The sequence below is a fragment of the Camelus ferus genome, chromosome 2, assembly GCF_009834535.1.
Source record: "Camelus ferus isolate YT-003-E chromosome 2, BCGSAC_Cfer_1.0, whole genome shotgun sequence".
NCBI lineage: Eukaryota > Metazoa > Chordata > Mammalia > Artiodactyla > Camelidae > Camelus > Camelus ferus.
The window spans coordinates 109372305-109392365 of record NC_045697.1 but is presented as its reverse complement, the minus strand read 5'-3'; the positions used below and the strand labels follow the sequence as shown (position 1 = coordinate 109392365).

General features: G+C 34.9%; 1 protein-coding gene across 3 annotated transcripts in view; it reads right to left on the bottom strand.

The window, feature by feature from the left end:
• The window catches only part of MND1 (meiotic nuclear divisions 1), a 60438-nt gene that overhangs the window by 505 nt on the left and 39872 nt on the right, over positions 1-20061 (bottom strand). For 2 of the 3 annotated variants that reach the window (XM_032465135.1, XM_032465132.1), the window contains 3 exons: positions 19378-19452; positions 16557-16671; positions 4632-4676 (listed from right to left, as the gene is read on the bottom strand). In XM_032465135.1, the coding sequence (XP_032321026.1) occupies positions 4632-4676; positions 16557-16671; positions 19378-19452 (235 nt within the window). The remainder of the gene's footprint in view (positions 1-4631; positions 4677-16556; positions 16672-19377; positions 19453-20061) is intronic. The other variant, XM_032465140.1, reaches the window with a different exon arrangement.

The window sequence follows — 20061 nt, the reverse complement described above, 5'->3', positions numbered from 1 at the left end:
AAAGACGGGGAGAAGTTAGTGGCGCCTCCTCCACATTTCTGCAGCAGAGGCAGGCCTCTTACCTCAGGGATCAGAGCTGCTCCGGTCCCCAAAGGAACGCATTCTGGCCAGACCCCCTCCCTCCCCCACAGAGAGTAATGGCTCCCAGTCAGGCCAGTGGGAGAGCAAAGGGGTGAGGAAGAGGGAAGGGGTTCTCCTCTCTTAAGACTAAGAAAGGAGAAGATGTGTCCTCCGTGTCCCCTGGGGGGAATTTAAACTGCATTTGCCACTGAAAAAACTGTTTTATCTACCTAAAGGGATTTATCCCAAGGAAATAAAACAGAATGTGTACAAAGATTTATGATCAAATCTTCACCCCAGTGTAACAAAAGGGAAAAATAGAAGCACTCTGAATGTCTAACCCCCTGGAAGGGTGACTACGCGCAGGCAGTGAGGGACACGAGGCAGTGCCAACGTGCTCACAGCAGCTGCACCCAGGGGATGGGAATGATGGTGAGCTTTAATTTTACACGTTCTCTTTAATGTACATTCACCATCTTCATAATGAATATTATTATAAATAGAGAAAAATAATGGTATACAGTTTTCTGGTTCAGAGTATTCCATAAAACGCTGAGCACTGTGTTAGTTGAGATGAATGAAGGGTTAAAACAGGTTCTTCTGGAGTGTTATTGGCTGAATCGCGTCACCTCCCCTGATTCGTATGTTACAGTCCTAAGCCCACTACCTCAGAATGTGACTATATTTGGAAATTGGGTCTTCAAAGAGGTGATTTAGTGAAAACGAGCCTATTAGGAAGGGTCCTAATCCAATCTGACTGGTGTCTCTGTAAGAAGAGGAAATGTGGACACCCTGAGACACCAGGGGCAGGCAGAGAGAAGACCCTGTCAGGACCCAAGGAGACGGTGACCACCTACAAGCCAAGGAGAGAGAGGCCTCAGAAGAAACCAAACCTGCTCACACCTTGATCTTGGACTTCCAGCCTCCAGAACTGTGAGAAAATTAATTTCTGTTGTTTGAGCCACCTAGTCTGAAGTATAATGTTATGATTTCTTAGGAAATTAATATATGTAGTTTGATCACTTTTTAAAACATTTAAAAAAACTTTCTAAAAGAAAGTTTAATTCCAACTATCAGATAATGATAACTAAATGTTAGGAATGAAGTTCACTGCTAAGGTGAATACTACTATATCAAATAGAATAATGTTAACAAAAGATCCTCATTTCTTTTAATTAATGTGTTACGGAATAACAGACACTAAAATAAATCCGTGTAACAGTCTAAACTAAATCTTTACTTTTCACAAGACCCTAAGCGAGAACACTAATAGCATGAGGTACTGTAGAATGACCTGTGTAGTTTTATTAGTGTCTGCACAACCTGTGCATTCTTGACAATCAGAAGCAAATACTTATAGAGAGCCCACTGCTACATAAGACAGGTATTAAGTGAGTTACAGGAATTCCAGAACATAAAGAGCCTATGCCTTCAAGCTGACACAAGAGTAGAGAGAAAAATCAATTTATTTCTAAACAATTCCAAAGTGATATGTCTGTTAGAAAGAAAACATCAAGGGTTATGTGTACAGCTTCCAGAATAGGCTCAAGAATACAGAAGGATTTCCAGGAAATAAGAGGACACATGCAACACTCTAGGAAGCCTGGAGGAATGGACTTCAAACCGGATCAGGAGAGAAGAAAACAAGGCACCAGAGCAAGGCTAGAGGCTTTGCAGGAAGAAGTTCCTGGTTTATATGAGGGCATGAAAACATTTTATTATAAATCTTCAAAGATGAAGAACAGACAAATAAAAAGCTTCTCTACACAATGCTCAATGGACCAATTCAAAAAGACTCTGATTAAATATGTCCTTGGGCCACTGGATGTCTGCCTTCAAGACAATGTTGCCCAAAATCTTGACAGTTCATCCCTGTCAATTAATTTTTCTATTATGTGGAAATGTTTGCAAATGGATAAGAAATAGGTCCTTTTTTTGTTTTTAAAGAAACAACCTGAAGTCTGGTAGAATTTGTCTTAATTTATATGACATCATACCCAAGCTATATACACACACACGCATATATATATATATATATAGGAATCGGATGGGCAGTAGCACACTCATGAGTCTACGTCAGGACCACACATCTATCCCTCCTCGTTCGTTAAGATGCCTCTCACACAGTCGTAAAAACTCCACTGTCTTAGTTATTAGGCAAGGTTTTATGTAATTTGATAAATCACATTTAAAGTATTTAATGTCATAAAACATTTAGATGTGATATTTCTAGTTATACCCTGAGGTAATTTCTCATTCTATAAAACCGAAATACTGAATTACTAAAGTTAATATGCTCGATTCAGAATATATTTTAGGGAGCTTTTCTGTATAAAGAAACCAAATCTTAACTAATAATTACATAACAATCTTTAGTTTTAAGTATTATTGATGCTTCCTCTTTGTTGTTTTAAGAAGAGGCATTCTGAGGTGTAATTTGTTTTAACTACATGATTCTTGCATAACACTTTTATGTTAGAAGGAGCAAGCAAGCTGTAAACCCCCAAAAAATTTTTTTAAGTTTTTTTTTGAGGGGGAGGGAGGTAATTAGGTTTATTTATTGATTTATTTTTAGAGGAGGTACTGGGGATTGAACCCAGGACCTCGTGCACGCTAAGCACGTGCTCTACCACTTGAGCTACACCCTCCCTCCTCAAATGGAAAGATGGTTCTTAGCTGTTTCTGCTGTCCTAAAAATATCCTTCCTACATGATTTAAAAAGATTCAGGTTCTTTCTCAGCTAATAACACAAGGGGAAAAAAGTTGTTCATATTTTTTAAATTATAATTTTTGAAGTTTATGACCAACTGGAAAACATGAAAGGATTTTTTTGAAGAGAAAGGGAAAAGGAGAATATTTGTTTATCTGTGTCTAATGGTGTGCTCAAGGGCTTACAAACCATCTTATTTAATCCTCCCAAAATATGAGGTAGATATTATCCACACTGAACAGATGAGGAAGCAGGCTCAGAGAAGTTCAGTAAGTCACATAGCAAATAAGGAGCGCAACATGGATTCTGTTCAAAGCCAAGCTCCTCCCACCATCTACACAGGCTGCCGGTTCCTACTGTTTGCTTAGCTGCCTTGTTCATTGGGGGAAATCACTTTGTGACTCTCGTCTTTTTTTGTTTTGTTTTTTACTGGAGGAACTGGGGATTGAACCCAGGACCTCGTGCATGCTAAGCACCACTGAGCTATACTCCCACTACTTCCTCTTGTCTTATTTTTAACCTAAAAATTCACTTGTCACTTTTCTCACTCAAATTTTGTATTACTCAAACCTATACATCACTGTATTTATTATTTACTCACATTTTACAGGACACACGTTTCACTATCTTCTTTTGTTCAATGTTAAGTTTGCTGCTTTTACCCTCCTCTGTTCCTATCACTAAAGCACTACATTATGTAGGAAATAGCTTTGTAATAAATAAGATTGTAACTGTATAGGAACCAAAGGCCAGTTACATTGATTTTATCAGTCTACCTAATTATAAAACAGACAAGGAAAAATGATTCTTAAGCTTTCTGTGAAACACAGAGGCCTGGACATGGAATCAGGGAAACCTGGCTCAAATCCCTGTTCTTCCAGTGACTAATCACCTTTGACTTAAGGCAGCCACTTCAAGCTTTGTGCCTCTCTTTGTCGATGTAATCTTATCCACACTCTCCCACAGAAACACAAAGATGAGTAACACATGTGAAGGCACTAAAGACTTACCAAGTGGAAAAGTCCAATTACCACTATCTTATAATTAAATACTGGAAAAACACCAGTGTAACTTCCAGACAGGTTTTAACAGTCATAATCATGCTTGTATATAATTCTCTACAGTTATTATTTATTAACTTTCTTCTAAACTTTAAGACACATAGATAAAGCCTTATTAATTCCCATTTCTTAAAATATCCTGACATAGACCAGAGGGTATATCTATTGGTAAGTAGATTAAAGAGGCGTTGACATGAAAGCAGGTACACGGAGAAGAGCGTATCATGCAGTGGGCAAGAGCCTGGACCGTGAAATTGAATCCCTGTCCCACTGCCCAGCACCTGTGTGACTGTGGGCTCCTAGTGGCCTCAGCTTCATCTCTAAAATTAGGGATGATAATCCTATCCACCTCACAAGACTGTTGTGGGGATAAAATGAGAACACACCATGGACACACTTTACAATGCCTGGCTTACAGTCAGCCCTCAACAAATGTTGGCTTATTATAAGCAAGAAGACCAATCTTTAGGATACACTCTTAAATTTGTATCTTGTATTAATATATACGAAGGTTAAGGGATCAGCCTAAGCCATTTATCTGGGAAAAGTTACACAAAACTTAAACTGGACAAAATCATTGGTTTTAAAAAATGTCTTATAATTTACAAAATGACTCATAATAAGATTAAAAAAAAAAAAACCTTGTTACTAAAGTGAGTTAATATATAAAAACTTGATTAATACATACATTTCCAGAAATGTCTTTTCTTGAACAAAACTAGGCACAATAGCTTCTGCACTTCATATCATAGTAACTGTGGAAGAGTCTGACCAGTTTACCAGTGCCCTGTGATACATACCAGTCCATCTGTTAGCAGCTTCTTTAGCCAGTATATTTGCTTGACCTGAAAAAAAAAAAATATATATATCCATGCACACACAAAATAATGTTCATCTATGTATAGATTCTTTTTAAAAAATATATAAACAAAGGTTATACATACAAAATGGCTTTGGGAAAAAAGCTCAAATAGTGATACTGTATCTCACAAACCTGCTCAGCTTCCCAGGGAAATTTTAGATAGCTGCAGTTATATTCATCATGAAAAGAAAGTCAACGTGAACAACTTCCCTTTCCTAAATGTCCATTACTACTGCACTTGCTCCTTTAAAGACAACATATGTTTAACTGAGATGTTTCTCAAACAATTTACAACACCAAGAAAGGGTAAAATAATGTGTTTAATGATAAGCATTTTAGCTTATGTATATTTTAGACCACAATAAACCTGACAATAAAATTTTAACAGTCATACAGTAGCCCTGTAGAAGGAAATATTTAAATTTAAAAATTTAACTATACATCCTGCTATTAAATGTATCTATATCATGTCTTTCAAGTTAATATATACAGCATACAATAATGCCATGATCAACAAGGCACAAATATTATTTATCACCATAGTAGTTATTTATTTATTGAAATTTATATATCACAGAAATCACCATACTGAAGTGAAATTTCAGTAGGTTTTAGTATATTTACAAGTTTGTACAACCATTACCATTACCTAATTCCAGAACATTTTCATCACCCAAAAGGAAATCCTACACCCATTAGGAGTCAGTCCACATTCCCCCTTCCCTCAGCCCCTGAAGACCACTTACCTACTTCGCTTTTATGGATTTCCTTATTCTGGACATTTCATATAAATTAAATCATTTATGTCTGGCTTCTTTTCGCTTAGCACAAAGTTTTCAAGGTTTATCAACTGTAGCATGTATCAATACTTCATTCCTTTTTGTTGCTAAATAATATTCCATTGAATGGTTATACCACAATTCATTTAGTCACTCATCAGTTGACGGACATGGGCTGTTATTACTAATGTGAACAATTTAATAATTTTTGTGTGAACATGTTTTCAATTCTTTTGGGTATATACCTAGGAGTGGAATTGCTGGTTCAAATGTTAACTGTATGTACAACATTTTGGGGAATAAATAAATTACATTCCCCTAATGATGATGTTGAGCATCTTTCCATATGCTTATTGGCCATTTATTTATTTTCCTTGGAAAAATGTCTATTCAAATCCTTTGCCTATACTTACATTTTTTAAATTGTTGAGTCATGAGAATTTTAAAAAATATATGGTTTGGATATTGGACACTTGTCATACACAGGATTTGCAACTATTTTCTCTCATTCTGTGGGTTCTTTTCACTTTCCTGACAATGTACTTTGACACACAAAGTTGTTAATTTTGATGAAGTCAAATGTATCTACTTTTTTGTTGGTTGCTCAAGCTTTTGATGTCATATCCAAGAAATTGTTGCCTAAACCAAGGATACAGAGATACACATCTGTGTTTTCTTCTGAGAGTTTTATAGTTTTAGCTCTTACATTTAGGTCTTTGATCCTCTTGAGTTAACTTTCATATATAGCATAAGGTGGGAGGTCAGATTGATTCATTTGCATGTGGATAACCAGTTGTGCCCGGCACCATTAGCTGAAAACACTATTCTGTCCTGATTGATAGTCTCAGGAGTGGGGGTAGAATTCAGTGGTAGAGCACTTGCTTAGCATGCATGACATCCTGGGTTCAATCCCCAGTATCTCCATTAAAAATAAATAAAAAAGAAAAAGAAAATAATAATTAAAAAAAAATAAATAGGGGAGAGTAGTAGCTCAGTGGTAGAGTGTATGCTGAATACGATCGAGGCCCTTGGTTCATCCCTAGTACCTCCATTAAAGAAATAAAATAAAAAGAGTACTGATTGATGGTCTTGGCACTTTTGTTCAAAACCTTGCTTCTGGACTCTCAAGTCTATTCCATTAACCTATATGTCTGTTCTTATACCTGTACCACATTGCCTTGACTATCCTAAACTTGTAGTAAGTTTTAAAATTGGGTAATTTGAGTCTTCCTACTCTTTTTTCCCCCAAGATTCTTTTGGCTGTTATGGGTCCCTTGCAATTTCATATGAATTTTAGGATCAGCATCAGTTTCTGCCAAAAAAGCAATTAGAATTTCAATAGGTTTTACATTTAATCTATAGATCAATTTGGGGAATATTTCCACCTTAACATTAGTTAAGTCTTTCAATTTGTGAACTCAGGATACTTTTCTATTTAGATAGGTCTTTAATTTCATTCAGTGTTTTGCAGTTTTCAGTACAAATCTTGTACTTCTTTGATTAATTTTATTCCAAGTATTTATTCATTTTGATATTTTCCCTTCATTTTCAGACTGTTCATTGATAGTACATACGGTACAAGTGATTTTTGCATATGGATTGATCTTGCAATCTGCTGACCTCATTTATTAGGTCTAATATTTGTACTTTGTTGTTGTTTTGTGGATTGTTTAGGGCTATGTGTCTAAGATCAGGTCAAATGCAAATAGAGGTGGTTTTACTTTTTTCTTTTCAGTATGGATTCTTTTTCTTTCTTTCTTGCCTAACTGCCCTGCCTTGAACTTCCAGTACAATGTTGAACAGATGTGGTGACAGTGGACATCCTTAGCGAAAGCATACAGCCTTTTATCATGTTAGCTGTGTATTTTTTTCCCCAGATACTCTTTTGTTAGATTGAGAAAGTTCACTTCTATTCCTAGTTTGTTGAGTGTTTTTATAATAAAAGGGTGTTGGACTTTATCAAAAAATTTTTGTCTATTAGAGACAATCATGTGGTTTCCTCCCACCTTTGTTCTGTAAATCCATTGATTAGATTGACTGATTTTTGTCTATGTTGAAACAATGTTGTTTGCATCCCTGAGATAAGTATCATTTAATCATGGTGTATAATCCTTTTTATATACTGCTGGATTTGATCTGCTAGTATTTTGTAGCAATTTGTAGAATTCTTACATCTGCATTTATAAGCAATACTTAACTATAGTTTTCTTTTCTTATGCCATCTTTGGTTTTGGTATCTGGGTAATACTGACTTCAAAAAATGTGTTAGGAAGTGTTCTCTCCTTTCTTTTTTCATTGAAAAGTTATTTCTTTAAATGGGTAGAATTCACCAGTGTAGGCTTGGCTTTTCATTGTAAGAAGTTTTTAAATTTCTAACTCAATCTCTTAACATGTTATATATCTATTTAGATAGTTCATTTATGCCTGAGATAGTTTTGGTAGTTTGTATCTTTCTAGAAATTTATTCATTTCATATAGCTTATCAAATTTATTGACATACAACTAACTGCTCATAGTATTCCTTTATGATCATTTTTCTATCTGTTAGGTCAATAATGATCCTTCTCTTTCATTCCTGATCTTAGTAATCTGAATCTTCCTTTTTTCTTGATCAGTCTAGCTAAAGATCAATTTTTTTGATTTGCTTAAAGAACCAACTTTTGGTCATTCTAAATGAGCCAGAAAGAGAAAGAAAAACACCCTATTATATCATTCATATGTGGAATCTTAAAAACAAACAAACAAATAAATGAACTACCTATTATTTATAACTTAGATGATTGATTTCTTGAATATGCATAAGCACATTTGACTGTCCTTTATGACTGGATTACTGCATTCTGTTGATTCTTATTTTATGATTGGCTTTATTCCTTTGATAACTATGTAAGTTTAAAAAGCTAAAGGTCTAAACTGTTCTTAGAAACAATGATCAGTACATATATGCAAACTAAAAAAATGTGCAGTATATTGTATATATGTATTTACATGTAATATATTGTATATGTGCAGTCAAATTATAACAATTCTACTTAATAAAACTGAAAACTGGAAAAAAAAAAAAGAACCAACTTTTGGTTTCATTGATTTTCTCCTGTTTCTTCTCTATTTCTCTTATTTCTGTTCTAGTCATTTTAGTTTCTTCCTAATACATGCCTTGGGTTTAGTTTGCTCTTCTCTTTCTAGTTTCTTAAGATGGAAGGCTAGGTTATTTATTTGAGAGCTTTCTCTATTTTTTTAACACAGGCATTAAAATGTTAATAAATTTCTCATTGAACAATGCCTTCATGCATCCAGTAAGTTTTCATACGTTTTAATCTTCACTATTTCACAGTATTTCCTAATTTCCATTATGATTTTCTTTGAGCCATCCTTTTTCAGTAGTGTTGATTAATTTCAACATATTTGTGGATTTCCCAAATTTCCTGTTATTTACCTTATAATATTCCACTGTCATCAGAAAATATACTTTGTATTATCAATCCATTTAAATTTACTGAGACTTGCTTACACTTAACATATGGTCTATTCTTGAATATTTCATGTGCACTTGAGAAGAATGTGTCTTCTGCTATTGTTGAGTGAAGTGTTCTATAGATGTGTGTTAGATTCAGTTGGTTTATAGCAGTAAGTGCTCTAATTCCTTGCTTATGTTCCATCTCATTGCTCCACTGTTTATTCAAAATGGATTACTGAAATTTTAAACAATTATTGTTGAACTGTCTATCCCTTCAGTTCTTTTGGTTTTTATTGTACATATTTTGGTTCTCTATTGTTAAGTGTATATATGTTTATAATTGTCATATCTTCCTGAAGAGTTGACCTCTAACATTATATTTATAAACTGTACTTTGTCTATAGTAACAATTTTTCTCTTAGTCTATTTTCTTTAGTACTGGTCTAGTCACTCTAGCTCACCTTTGCTTATTGTTTTCATGAAATATCTTTTTCCAGCCTTTACTTTCACTATATTTGTGTCTTTGAGTCAAATGTGAGTCTTCTGTAAAGTATGTAGTTAGCTTATGTATTTTTAATCTATTCTGTCAATCCCTGCCTACTAATTGGACTTTAACCCATTTACATTTAATGTAATTACTGATAAAGTAGGATTTACATCTGCCATTTGCTATATGTTTTCTATATGTCATATGCATTTTTGCTTCTTAATTCCTCCACAATTGCTTTATTTTATGTTAAATGAATATTTTTAGCATATCATTTTAATTCTCTAATTTCTTTTACCAAATATTTTTGGGTAATTTTCTAGTGGTTGCCCTGGGGACTACTACTAACATCTTATTTTGTAACAATCTAACTAGAATACCAAATTAAATTCAAGAGTATGCAAAAATTTTCCTCCTACATAGCTCCATTCTCCTCCTCAGTTTTATACTGTTATTGTCACAAATTATACTATATACATTGTGTGCCCAACATGTTTATCATTATTGCTTTACGTAGCTGTATTTCAAACCAGATAAGAGAACACAAGATAGGAACAAAAATGCACATGCACTGTGCTTTAGATTTCCTTATGTGAATCTAGTTTGCTTTGTTTCTTCACGTTGATCAAGTTGCTGCCTAGTGTCCTTTCACTTCAATGAGAAGAACTTCCTTTTTTCTTTTTAAAGGTAGGTCTACTAGTGACAAACCCTTTCAGTTATTTATCTGGGAATATCTTACTTTGTCCTTCAGTTTTTAAGGAAAGTATTTCTAGATACAGAATTCTTGGTTGACAGTTTTTTTCTTTCAGCACTTTGAATATGTCATTCCAATGTTTCTGGCCTCTACAGGCTTCTAATAAAAATCAAGTTGTTAATCTGACTGAAGATCCCTTCTATATGATGAGTTGTTTCTTGCTGCTTTCAATATTCTGTTTATCTTTTGACAGTTTGATTATGATGTGTCTCTGTGTAGATCTCTTTGAGGCTGTCCTAAATGGAATTTGTTAAGCTTTTTGAATGTGTAAAGTTTTTCATCAAATTTGGGATGTTTTCAGCCCTTATTCTTTTTCCCTCTTTCTCTCTCCTCAACTTCTGTGATTTCCATTATGAGTATGTGACACTGTTGATGCCATACCATAGGTCTCTGAGACACTGTGAATGTTTCTTCACTCTTTTTGATTTCTGTTCCTCAGGCTGGATTATCTCAATTGAACTATCCTTGAGTTACTGATTCTTTCTCTTGCCTGCTCAAACTGCTGTTAATCCCTCCAGTGAATTTTTCCCTTCAGCTATCATAGTTTTCAGAATTTCTATTTGGTTCCTTCTTAATAATTTCTATCTCTTTATTAATATTCTCTATTAGGTGAGATATCATTCTCAGAGTTTCCTTTAGTTTCTTAGACATGTTTTTCCTTAGCACTTTCAACATATTTAAAATAGCTGATTTAAAGTCTTTGTCTAGCAAGTCCAAAATCATGCATGAGCCACATTTTCTTGTCTCTTTGTATGTCTTGTAATTGTTTTTTATTGAAAACTGATCATTTAAAATAATATAATGTTGCAATTCTGGAAATCAGATTCTTCCCAGGGTTAGTGTTGTTGCTACTTGTTGTAGTTATTGTTTATTTAATGATTTACTGAACCAATTCTGCAGAGTCTATATTTATTATGTGTGGCTACTGAAGTCTGTAGTCAGTTTGCTTACTCGTCAGCTAATAATTGAACAGCACCTTAAACACCTGGATTAAATCTCCAAGTCTTTGGTGAGAGATTGTGTGTGTGTGTTTCTGTGTGTGCTAAGGCAGGTTTCAACAATACCCAGCTAGTCAATTTACAACTCTGCTCTAGCCTTCACTTCCTTCTTGCACAGATTGTCAAGGTCAGCTAGTGGTAGGAGATTAGGACCTTCTCAGGTCTTTCCTGAGAATGTACACAGCACTATGCATGTAAGTGGCATTCTAGATTTCCAGGAATATGTTTCTTTTCAAGGCACCAATGAACATCTCCTTTGGTCTCTCCCTTTAAGCTTTTTAGTTAGTCTACTCTTTTCCTTAACTGTTATTCATCACCTAAGACAGTTGTGAAGTTAAAGTCTTGCCTGTAATTGTTTTAGACAAACGGTCCCCAGGAAGAGGCTGTTAGTGATGAGCATACTACAAGCCAGGTCAAAAGAAGACAATTCTTTCTATTAGTGGCTTTTAGGGAACCACCAAAGATGCCAAATAACGACAATTCTTTGGGAATGAGGGACTAAAAGAGCTCCAGTTCTATCCTACTCCCTCTGATACCAAGAATGCAGGGCTGACTGTTGAGGGGGAGGGTAGGCGATAAAACTAGAGCAAATTAAACAACACAAAGCTCACTCTTCTTGCAGAGGTCCAGTCATTTTTCTTGAATGGGCAAATCTTTGGTTAGTTTCTAGAATTCTGGAAAAGTTGTAACAATTTTTGCTAGTTTTCATGGAAGGGTAAATTTCCAAAGGTCCTTACTCCATCATTTTCACTGTCATCTGGGCATTTATTTCGAAGAAAATTTCTTAAGTGCTTGTAAGACTTACTTTCCAAATCCTTTAATGTGAGAATTCAGGTTGTACTACAACTTATTTTCTCACTTAAGTAATGATCAGAGTAGCTAAAATAAAAATTTATTTTTTTAATAAATTATTTCTTTTACTTCTCATTTCTTGGATATTTGCAACTAATCTTGCTAATACTTGTTTAATGATATCAGTAATTCAACTGGCATGAAATATAAATATTTCCTGCAAGAATTATTGAGAAATGAGAGATAATACATAATCATGTCTACAGGAACATAAGGGCTATAGCTATTATCAGCAGAAAAAAGTTTCAAAATAAGTCATGACAGACTTAGAGATAAGCCTGATTGCTATAATACAAAGTGTTACAGCCACATTATTAAGAACCAAATCCTATTAAAATCAATTTGTGAAACTCATAATCCTTTAATCCAGTATAATCTGTTCTGCAATAACATGATAGCCAAATCCTATGAAACCCTTCATTACCAAAAAGTACATTTTAAAAACAATAATCTCATTGGGAAAAGGGATTTAGGGTAAGTCAAGGTAAAGCTTAAAAAAGTTCTCTAGATTTAGTGATACAGAGATCACTGCCATTTACTACTTACATATTTAAATTTCTTGAATCTGTGGGTTTAATCAAATTAAAAAAAAATTTACACCTTTATTTCTTCTGATATTTATTTCTTCAGATATTTTTCTGGTCTGAAACACCCCCTGCCCTGGCCCCACCCTCAAAATACACCCCTTTTGGGACTGTAATTACACATACATTAGGTCACTTGAAGTTGTCCTATAACTCACAGAGGCTATTTTCATTAAATTATTTTTCCCTGAGTTTCATTTTGAGTAGTTTCTATTGCTATGTCTTCAAATACACTAATCTTTTCTGCAGAAGCTCAATCTGCTGTTAACCCAATCCAGTGTATTTTTCTTTCCAGACACCATAGTGTTCATCTCCAGAAGTTTGACTTGGGTCTTTTTTATATCTTCAATGTTTCTACTTAACGTTTTGAACATATAAAGTACATTTATAGTAACTGTTAATGTTATAGTCTTCTAATCCTACTATCTGTGTTAATTCTGGGTCAGTTTTCATTGAAGGTTTGATTATTCTCCTCATTAAGGATAATGTTTTCCCTACTTCTTTGCATACTTGGTGATCTTTCATTGTATGCCAGACATGAATATTTTCTTGCTGGGTGCTGGATATTTTTGTACTCCTACAAAAATTATTGAGCTCTGTTAGGAATGAATTTAGGTTATTGTACAATACTTTGATCCTTTCAAGACTTGTTCTTATGGCTTGTTAGGTGGGTTGAGAGCAAAGCTCAGTTGAGGGCTAACTACTCCCTTCTACTGAGGCAAGATCTTCTTGAGTACTCTACCCAATGCCTTATGGATTATAAATTTTGCTAGTCTGGCTGGTGAAAGCAGACACTACTCCTGCTCCTGTGTGAGTGCCTGGCACTGTTCCTTCAATCCTTTGAGATTGTTCTTTCTTCAGCTTTGGGTATATTTCTCATATGCATGCATCAACTACTTGAGAGGAACCCTCTCTAGATATCCAGGGTTCTCTTTGTGTTACTCTTTCCCCTCTAGAATGCTGTTGGTCTCCCTAATCTCAGTTGCATCTCCTCGACTCAGGGAGTCTGCAGGGCTCTGCCTAGGTTCTCCTTCTTTGTGCTGCAGCCAGGAAACTCAACAGAGTAACCTGGGACAATGTAAGACTTACTTTGTCTGTTTCCTTTCTCTAGGAATCACTTTCCTTTGTGGTCTGATATCAAGTATCTTGAAAACTGTCATTTCATATATTGTTTGTTTTTATGTGGGGGGATAAATTCAGTACATTATTACTCTATTTTGGCCGAAAGTAAAAGCTCCACATATAAAGTTTCACTTGTTAGCTGTTTGAATTTTAAAAGCCAAGAAATTAAACATTTCTCTATAAAAATATGAACTGAAGTTAGCTTAAAAATTCTTTCTACAGGTATACAGGCTTTGACAGTTTTTTTTCTTTTCACTGTAGTTTGGTAACATTCCACAGAAAAAGATATGGTGCTACCTTCACATCTAAAATATATTTATGGCCCAACTGGCTTGGTCGGTAGAACATGAGACTCTTAAAATTTATTTATGGAATAATGTAATTATCCTACACATCTAATGTCTATTAAATATGCTGTAATTTTCTATAATTAATGTATTCTATAAAAGATTTTTTAATGAAATAAAAGAATAATAGCACAAAACTAGGAAGGAAGGACTCTTATCCTTTCATTTCCCATTAAGATCAGAAACATACAATGTGAAAATGTAAAGAATTAATATATTTGTAATAGATTCATAATTGCAAATTCTATATAACCCAAATACAGATCCATTCTTATGTGGCTGCATAAATAAATACTAAAAGATAATTTAGGTTTGATGTTGATGAAGAAAGATAGTCTCTCCACTGAAAATCAGAAAACTTCTCATTCACTTAGACCTCATACCCCGCATAATACTCATTCACATTGGCATGTTTTCCTTGGGTTGAGAAATAAATTACCAATTTTTAAATTCAAGGGTTAAGATGGAGAGAATTCAGGCAACCAGTATAAAATTATAGTTGCAACTTCCATCTCAACTATGTTATTCTACTCTCCAGAAAACCCATCATCTTTAATATACCCTGAAACCACTTTCTTCAAGTTTGATTACCTTTCTAACAGGTGATGCACTTGCCAAGATTGCTGCTTGATTCAGAGGTACAAGAAATGGCAACACTGGAAATTATGTGCCTGAAACAAGTTTTCCCACTTCATGAGTCAGTCTGGCCTAATTCTCTGTCTTGATTTTCAGCAACTCAAGATGCTCCACTGGCTTACGATCACCATCAGCATAGGTCAGAATAGTTTTCTAAGCCTAAATAAGAGTTTTAGTCGTTCCTGAGTGGACAGATGTAATCAAAATCATGAAAAGGACTGTAAAAATGGGAGGTCACAGTTGAGGTGATATCAGTCAGGGTCATCTGCCCAAGGAAAGAGCTGTGACAACCCAATGAGGACCACAGGGTGAAAAAGCAGAAGCCTTGACTAGGTATGGCTAAGACCTATGGGTCCCTGGATAGAAAAAAGAATGAGATGGGGAAGCAAGAGTTGGTACTTCAAGGAGAAAGTCCAAGAATTGCACAAAACTAAAATCAGGAAGGAACGTAGAACCAAGTAAAAGTAATAAATGAAAGATCATATTTGGTTAATGTGAAAACGTAATTTTCATGAGGAACTGCTACAGGGCACAGCCATGCTGATCCTGAAAATAAATCATCTGAAGGTATTAAATCTGGGTAAGAAAATTGTTCTTAAAACAGTCTTTCATGAGAATCTGCTCTAGATAAGACACATAACATCCGATGTCCTCTTTAACACACAGTACGTGTTTCCTTTTGAAGGTAAATCATGAGCAGGCCTAGCTTCCTAGTAGTGAATTCATACCTTGTGTCCTGTTGCTTTGATGTGCTTGTATTCACTAAGGGTCATTTGATACTAGTTAAAACTTTAAAATAGATTAAAGTGGTTAATTCTGTAGCAGACTTGGTTAGCACTTTCTTCTGCAAGAAAATAATAAATGAAAAGAATCTGCAGGCAGCACAAAAGAGTTAACATGTCTCCCAAATACTTAATTCACAGAAACTGGCTCAGGGGGTTCTGTCTCCATTTTGCTTTGAAAATTGCTCTGGGCAATCAGCTGAACTAGGACTGATACATATTATCTCAGCTGTGCACCGCATGGACTTGAACGGTGACTCCTGCAGTCGTGCAGAGCAGGACCTGTCTCTAAAACTAAGTTTAACTGTAGATAACACTAACTGAACTGCTTAAAATCTTTTTAATTGTGAAGAATACCATGTGATTCTCAACTTAATTTAAAAATACCAAATATTTTCAATTTCTCTCAAAGCCTTCAATCACATACTGTCATTTTTTTCTAAAAGTTTCACTGGGTAAAATTTCCTAAATGAAAAGAGAAGCTAAGATAGAAAAATATAAAAAGGTTATGCATATTTCCCTAAGCAATTAAATGTAGTATTTTTATAACACACTGTATCATTTCTTCAAATATTCAAAATTCCATATTTACATGAATATATAAAAATTATTAAAAATGAAGCTCTGGGGACTCTGGTTTAAAAGTAAGGAAGAATATCATTGGAGTGTTCTCAAGGCAAGTCAATGCACAGACTAATTTTCTGCAACTTGTAAACTCATCCTTTTTGATATCACTTTTCTTGGAAGATAATGGTGAGTTTCTTTCTAGAATCAAGACAACAGCTTAGTTCCCTCTCTGACTCCTCAGTTTCCTAAGCTTATATTTTATGACTTTATCCTTCTACCTCACTGACCTTCCTTGTTCTTGAAATGCTCATAATTTCAAAGTTGTTACTGTTCAATGCTTTAACATTAAGATCCCTTAATGGAAATATTAATGAAATATTAACACTATTAAGGGCTTTATTTTCTCACATACATGGAGAATGGTTACCAGGGAACTAGAAGTATAAAGTATCTTTCATTAGCAAAGTTAAAAACCCTCAAAGTGTAATACAAACTTACGTATTTCTTCCACAACTTGCGGGTCACATTCTCTGTATTTTTCTACTTCTGCTTTTAGCTGTTCCCTTTGGTCTCGAAGTGAAGAAAGTTCTTTTGTTAGCATGGTTCGCTCTTCCTGCATTCAAATAATATTATGTATAATTAAGATAAACAAAATGCCATATGTTATAAAGTTACATGTTTTATAAACATTTTCATTTTATTTCTCATAACTGATATGCATTAGGCTTTTGACAAAATTATATACATACATATATTCACGGTGCAAGAACAAACTCAATTCTCATTTTTCTCTGCAATCTCAAGCACCTTATATATATGTTGACTAACTGGAAATTATTATGTAGAATGGAATGCTTGTAAATAGATAAGAGGTTACTGATTATGCATGAACTCAAAGATGATTGTCATCAAGTTAGGAAAAAAAAATACTGCTCCTTAGGTAGTTTCACAAGACTGCATCCATTATTATATAAGTAATATTTTATGGCAACATCAATCATTGTAAAATTTTCCTTAAAAGTCATCTAGATAATTTTCCAACCTTCAAAGATGATTAACCCTCAAAAATATTTTAAAATACCAGAAATAAGAGTTGTAGCTTTGTGACCTCCTTATCACGTTCCTTTAAAGGTAAACCAGAATAAAGGTTTTAAACACAAAATGATCCAATAAACACCATTTGAAATTTCTAGCCTTAGTTCTAACAGGTAGAAGTCATAGTGCTATCAGTATTCAGTTCATATGTGTGAAACGTAAGCCCAAATAAAAATCAACTAACGGAAAAGTTATGGTACAGAATTATAGGGTAAGTCTGGGGCAAAACCAAACAGAGTTCAAGCTGCCTGATCGGACTTGTTTAAGGTTCCTTGCTAGCTTACATTTCTGTACTTGTATTTTCCTACTTTTGCCTTTCTCTGTTCTCTTTAGTTCCAAAGCGAAGAAAGCTCCTTTTGTTGGCATTTATACAAGAGAATGCATGCACACAGCTCTGAGGTAGCCGAGTCCAACAGAATTCTGCAGTGACAGAAATGTTCTGGATCTGTGTTCTCAAAGGCAGGAAACATCAACTACATGGGGCTACTGAGTACATGTACTGTGACTTTTGTTACCGAGAAACTGAATTTAATTGTATTTAATTTTAATTTAAATGAAATAGATAAATATGATTACAGTATACCACATTAGCAAAGCACAGAAGAAATTAAAAAATAACTACAATATAAGATGGTCATTATTTGCTATCAACACTGAAATTATACACATTCTACAATGACAAATGAGTGGAGAGAAGCTAATGGAGACAGGAGCAGCAGAGGGGTGGCCATCCGTGTGAATGCAATGACAGCTCTCCAGATACCCTGAGTTGGGAGCCATCTCAGACTGTTACCAGCAACAAGATCTTTGCCAAATTACTTAACCTCTTTGTGCTTTCAGTTCCTCAAATGTAGAAATGAAGACAGTAATAGGAGCTACCTCCTTGGACTGTTGGCAGGATTCAATAAATATAGAAAATGTGTTTGGAACAGTCCTGCCTTGCTCGTAGTAAGCAGAATATGTAAGCTAGCTGTTTCTTCTCCTTCATTACCATCGTCAGCAGTATCACCACCATGAATAATATCTAGCAGATGGAAAAATCTTTTAGATATTTCTGAAAACTCCTGACTAGTGAACTCAGGATGAACACAAGAGTTTGTCTCTCTCAGGAGCTTTTCTGAACTACTCTACCCTTCTGATGGCTACAGGCACCAACTAAGTGTGCCAGTGTCTTTTTGTCCTCATTCCAGTGGTTACAGTGGATGGGGTAACCTTCAGTAGACTGGCTAACTAACTACTTTTGGGCATGAATATGTCACCATTAGTTGAAGGTGCTTCTACAAGTTATTGCCAAATAAAGAAGTGGTAATTGCTGTCCACAGAAGAAGAAACATCATAGTTTAAGGTTATGCCCAGAACTTACCTTCCCTTAAATCCTCTTCAGCAATCACCATTCTCTAGTTCCTATCTGTGAGCGTGCTGACCATTCACGCAGACTGCATGTAAAACAACTTTGAAAAGCATAAAGCCATGTAAACCTGTGATGTATTCTTTTCTACAATGTGACAAGTTTTTGAGTCTCTTTCACTATCAAGTGGTACAAGCAGAGGCTGAGTTGAAATGCTTAGTGGTTCATGTTGATCTTCAACATTTTTTTCAAGTCATAAATCCATACTTTAGATAATGATGAAACTAGAAAGTAAAGTGATTTTTTAAAAACCCCTAATGTAATACTTCAGAGAACATTTGCACTTTTTAAAATAAAATAGGTCAATATTCATTTAAATAATTTAGAAACATTACGAGGACACAAGGATACTATAATGATAGTTTTCAATTTGTTCTGAGCCAAGACTTTAAAATAAAAGACTCTTAAAATTTTACATAAACATTTATATAGGGCTGACTTTGTGCCAGGCTCTCTTCTAAGTCCTTTCCAAATATTAGCTAGTTCAATCCACACAGTAACTCAGTGATGTAGATTTTATTATTCCCCACTTTACAATGGAGAAAACTGAGAAGAGAGAGTTTAGGAGACGTTCAAACCTAGGCAGCCTGGCTCCAGGGTTAATGCTTCTTTGCTATACTGCCCAGACAACACAACACAGCAACAATGACAAATCTAGATTCACCACTAGCGAACTACCAGGTGAGATGTTGACATACTTTGCTGAGCTTCACTTCTCCTCTGGGAGAAGCAGCATCCTCCCCACAGGAAGCTCTATGCTTTTACTCTTCTATTTAGAATCGACATGATTAAAGAACCTACAGGATACAAACTTACCGTTTCATGTCGGCCAATTTTAGCTTTCTCGATGCTTTTCTGTAGGTTTGCATGCTTTTGGTTTCCCTCAGATAACTAGAGAATTAAAACAAATAAAATGTCTTGCTAAGATAAATTTGCTCAACATAAAGTTTACGAGTCAAGAAGACAGAATGAGATTCGTCTTCAGCCCAAGTCCGTGTAACAAAAAAGTCAAAGACTACATTGGGAACTAATTTCTCTAAATTGGAGAAAACCAACTACCATAAATCATTAGGGCAGACTGAAAAAAAAAAAGTTTAATATCACTTCACATGAGTCAGAATGGCCATCATTCAAAAGTCCATGAACGATAAATGCTGGAGAGGGTGTGGAGAAAAGGGAACCCTCCTACACTGCTGATGGGAATGTAGCTTGGTGCAGCCATTATGGAAAATAATATGGAGATTCCTCAAAAGACAAAAACCAGATTTACCATATGATCCAGCAATCCCACTCCTGGACATACATCTGGAGAGAACTCTACTTCAAAAAGATACACGCACCCCAATATTCACAGCAGCACTATATACAATAGCCAAGACATGGAAGTGGCCCAAATGTCCATCGACAGATGACTGGATAAAGAAGTTGTGGTATATTTATAGAATGGAATACTACTCAGCCATAAAAAATAAAATAATGCCATTTGCAGCAACATGGATG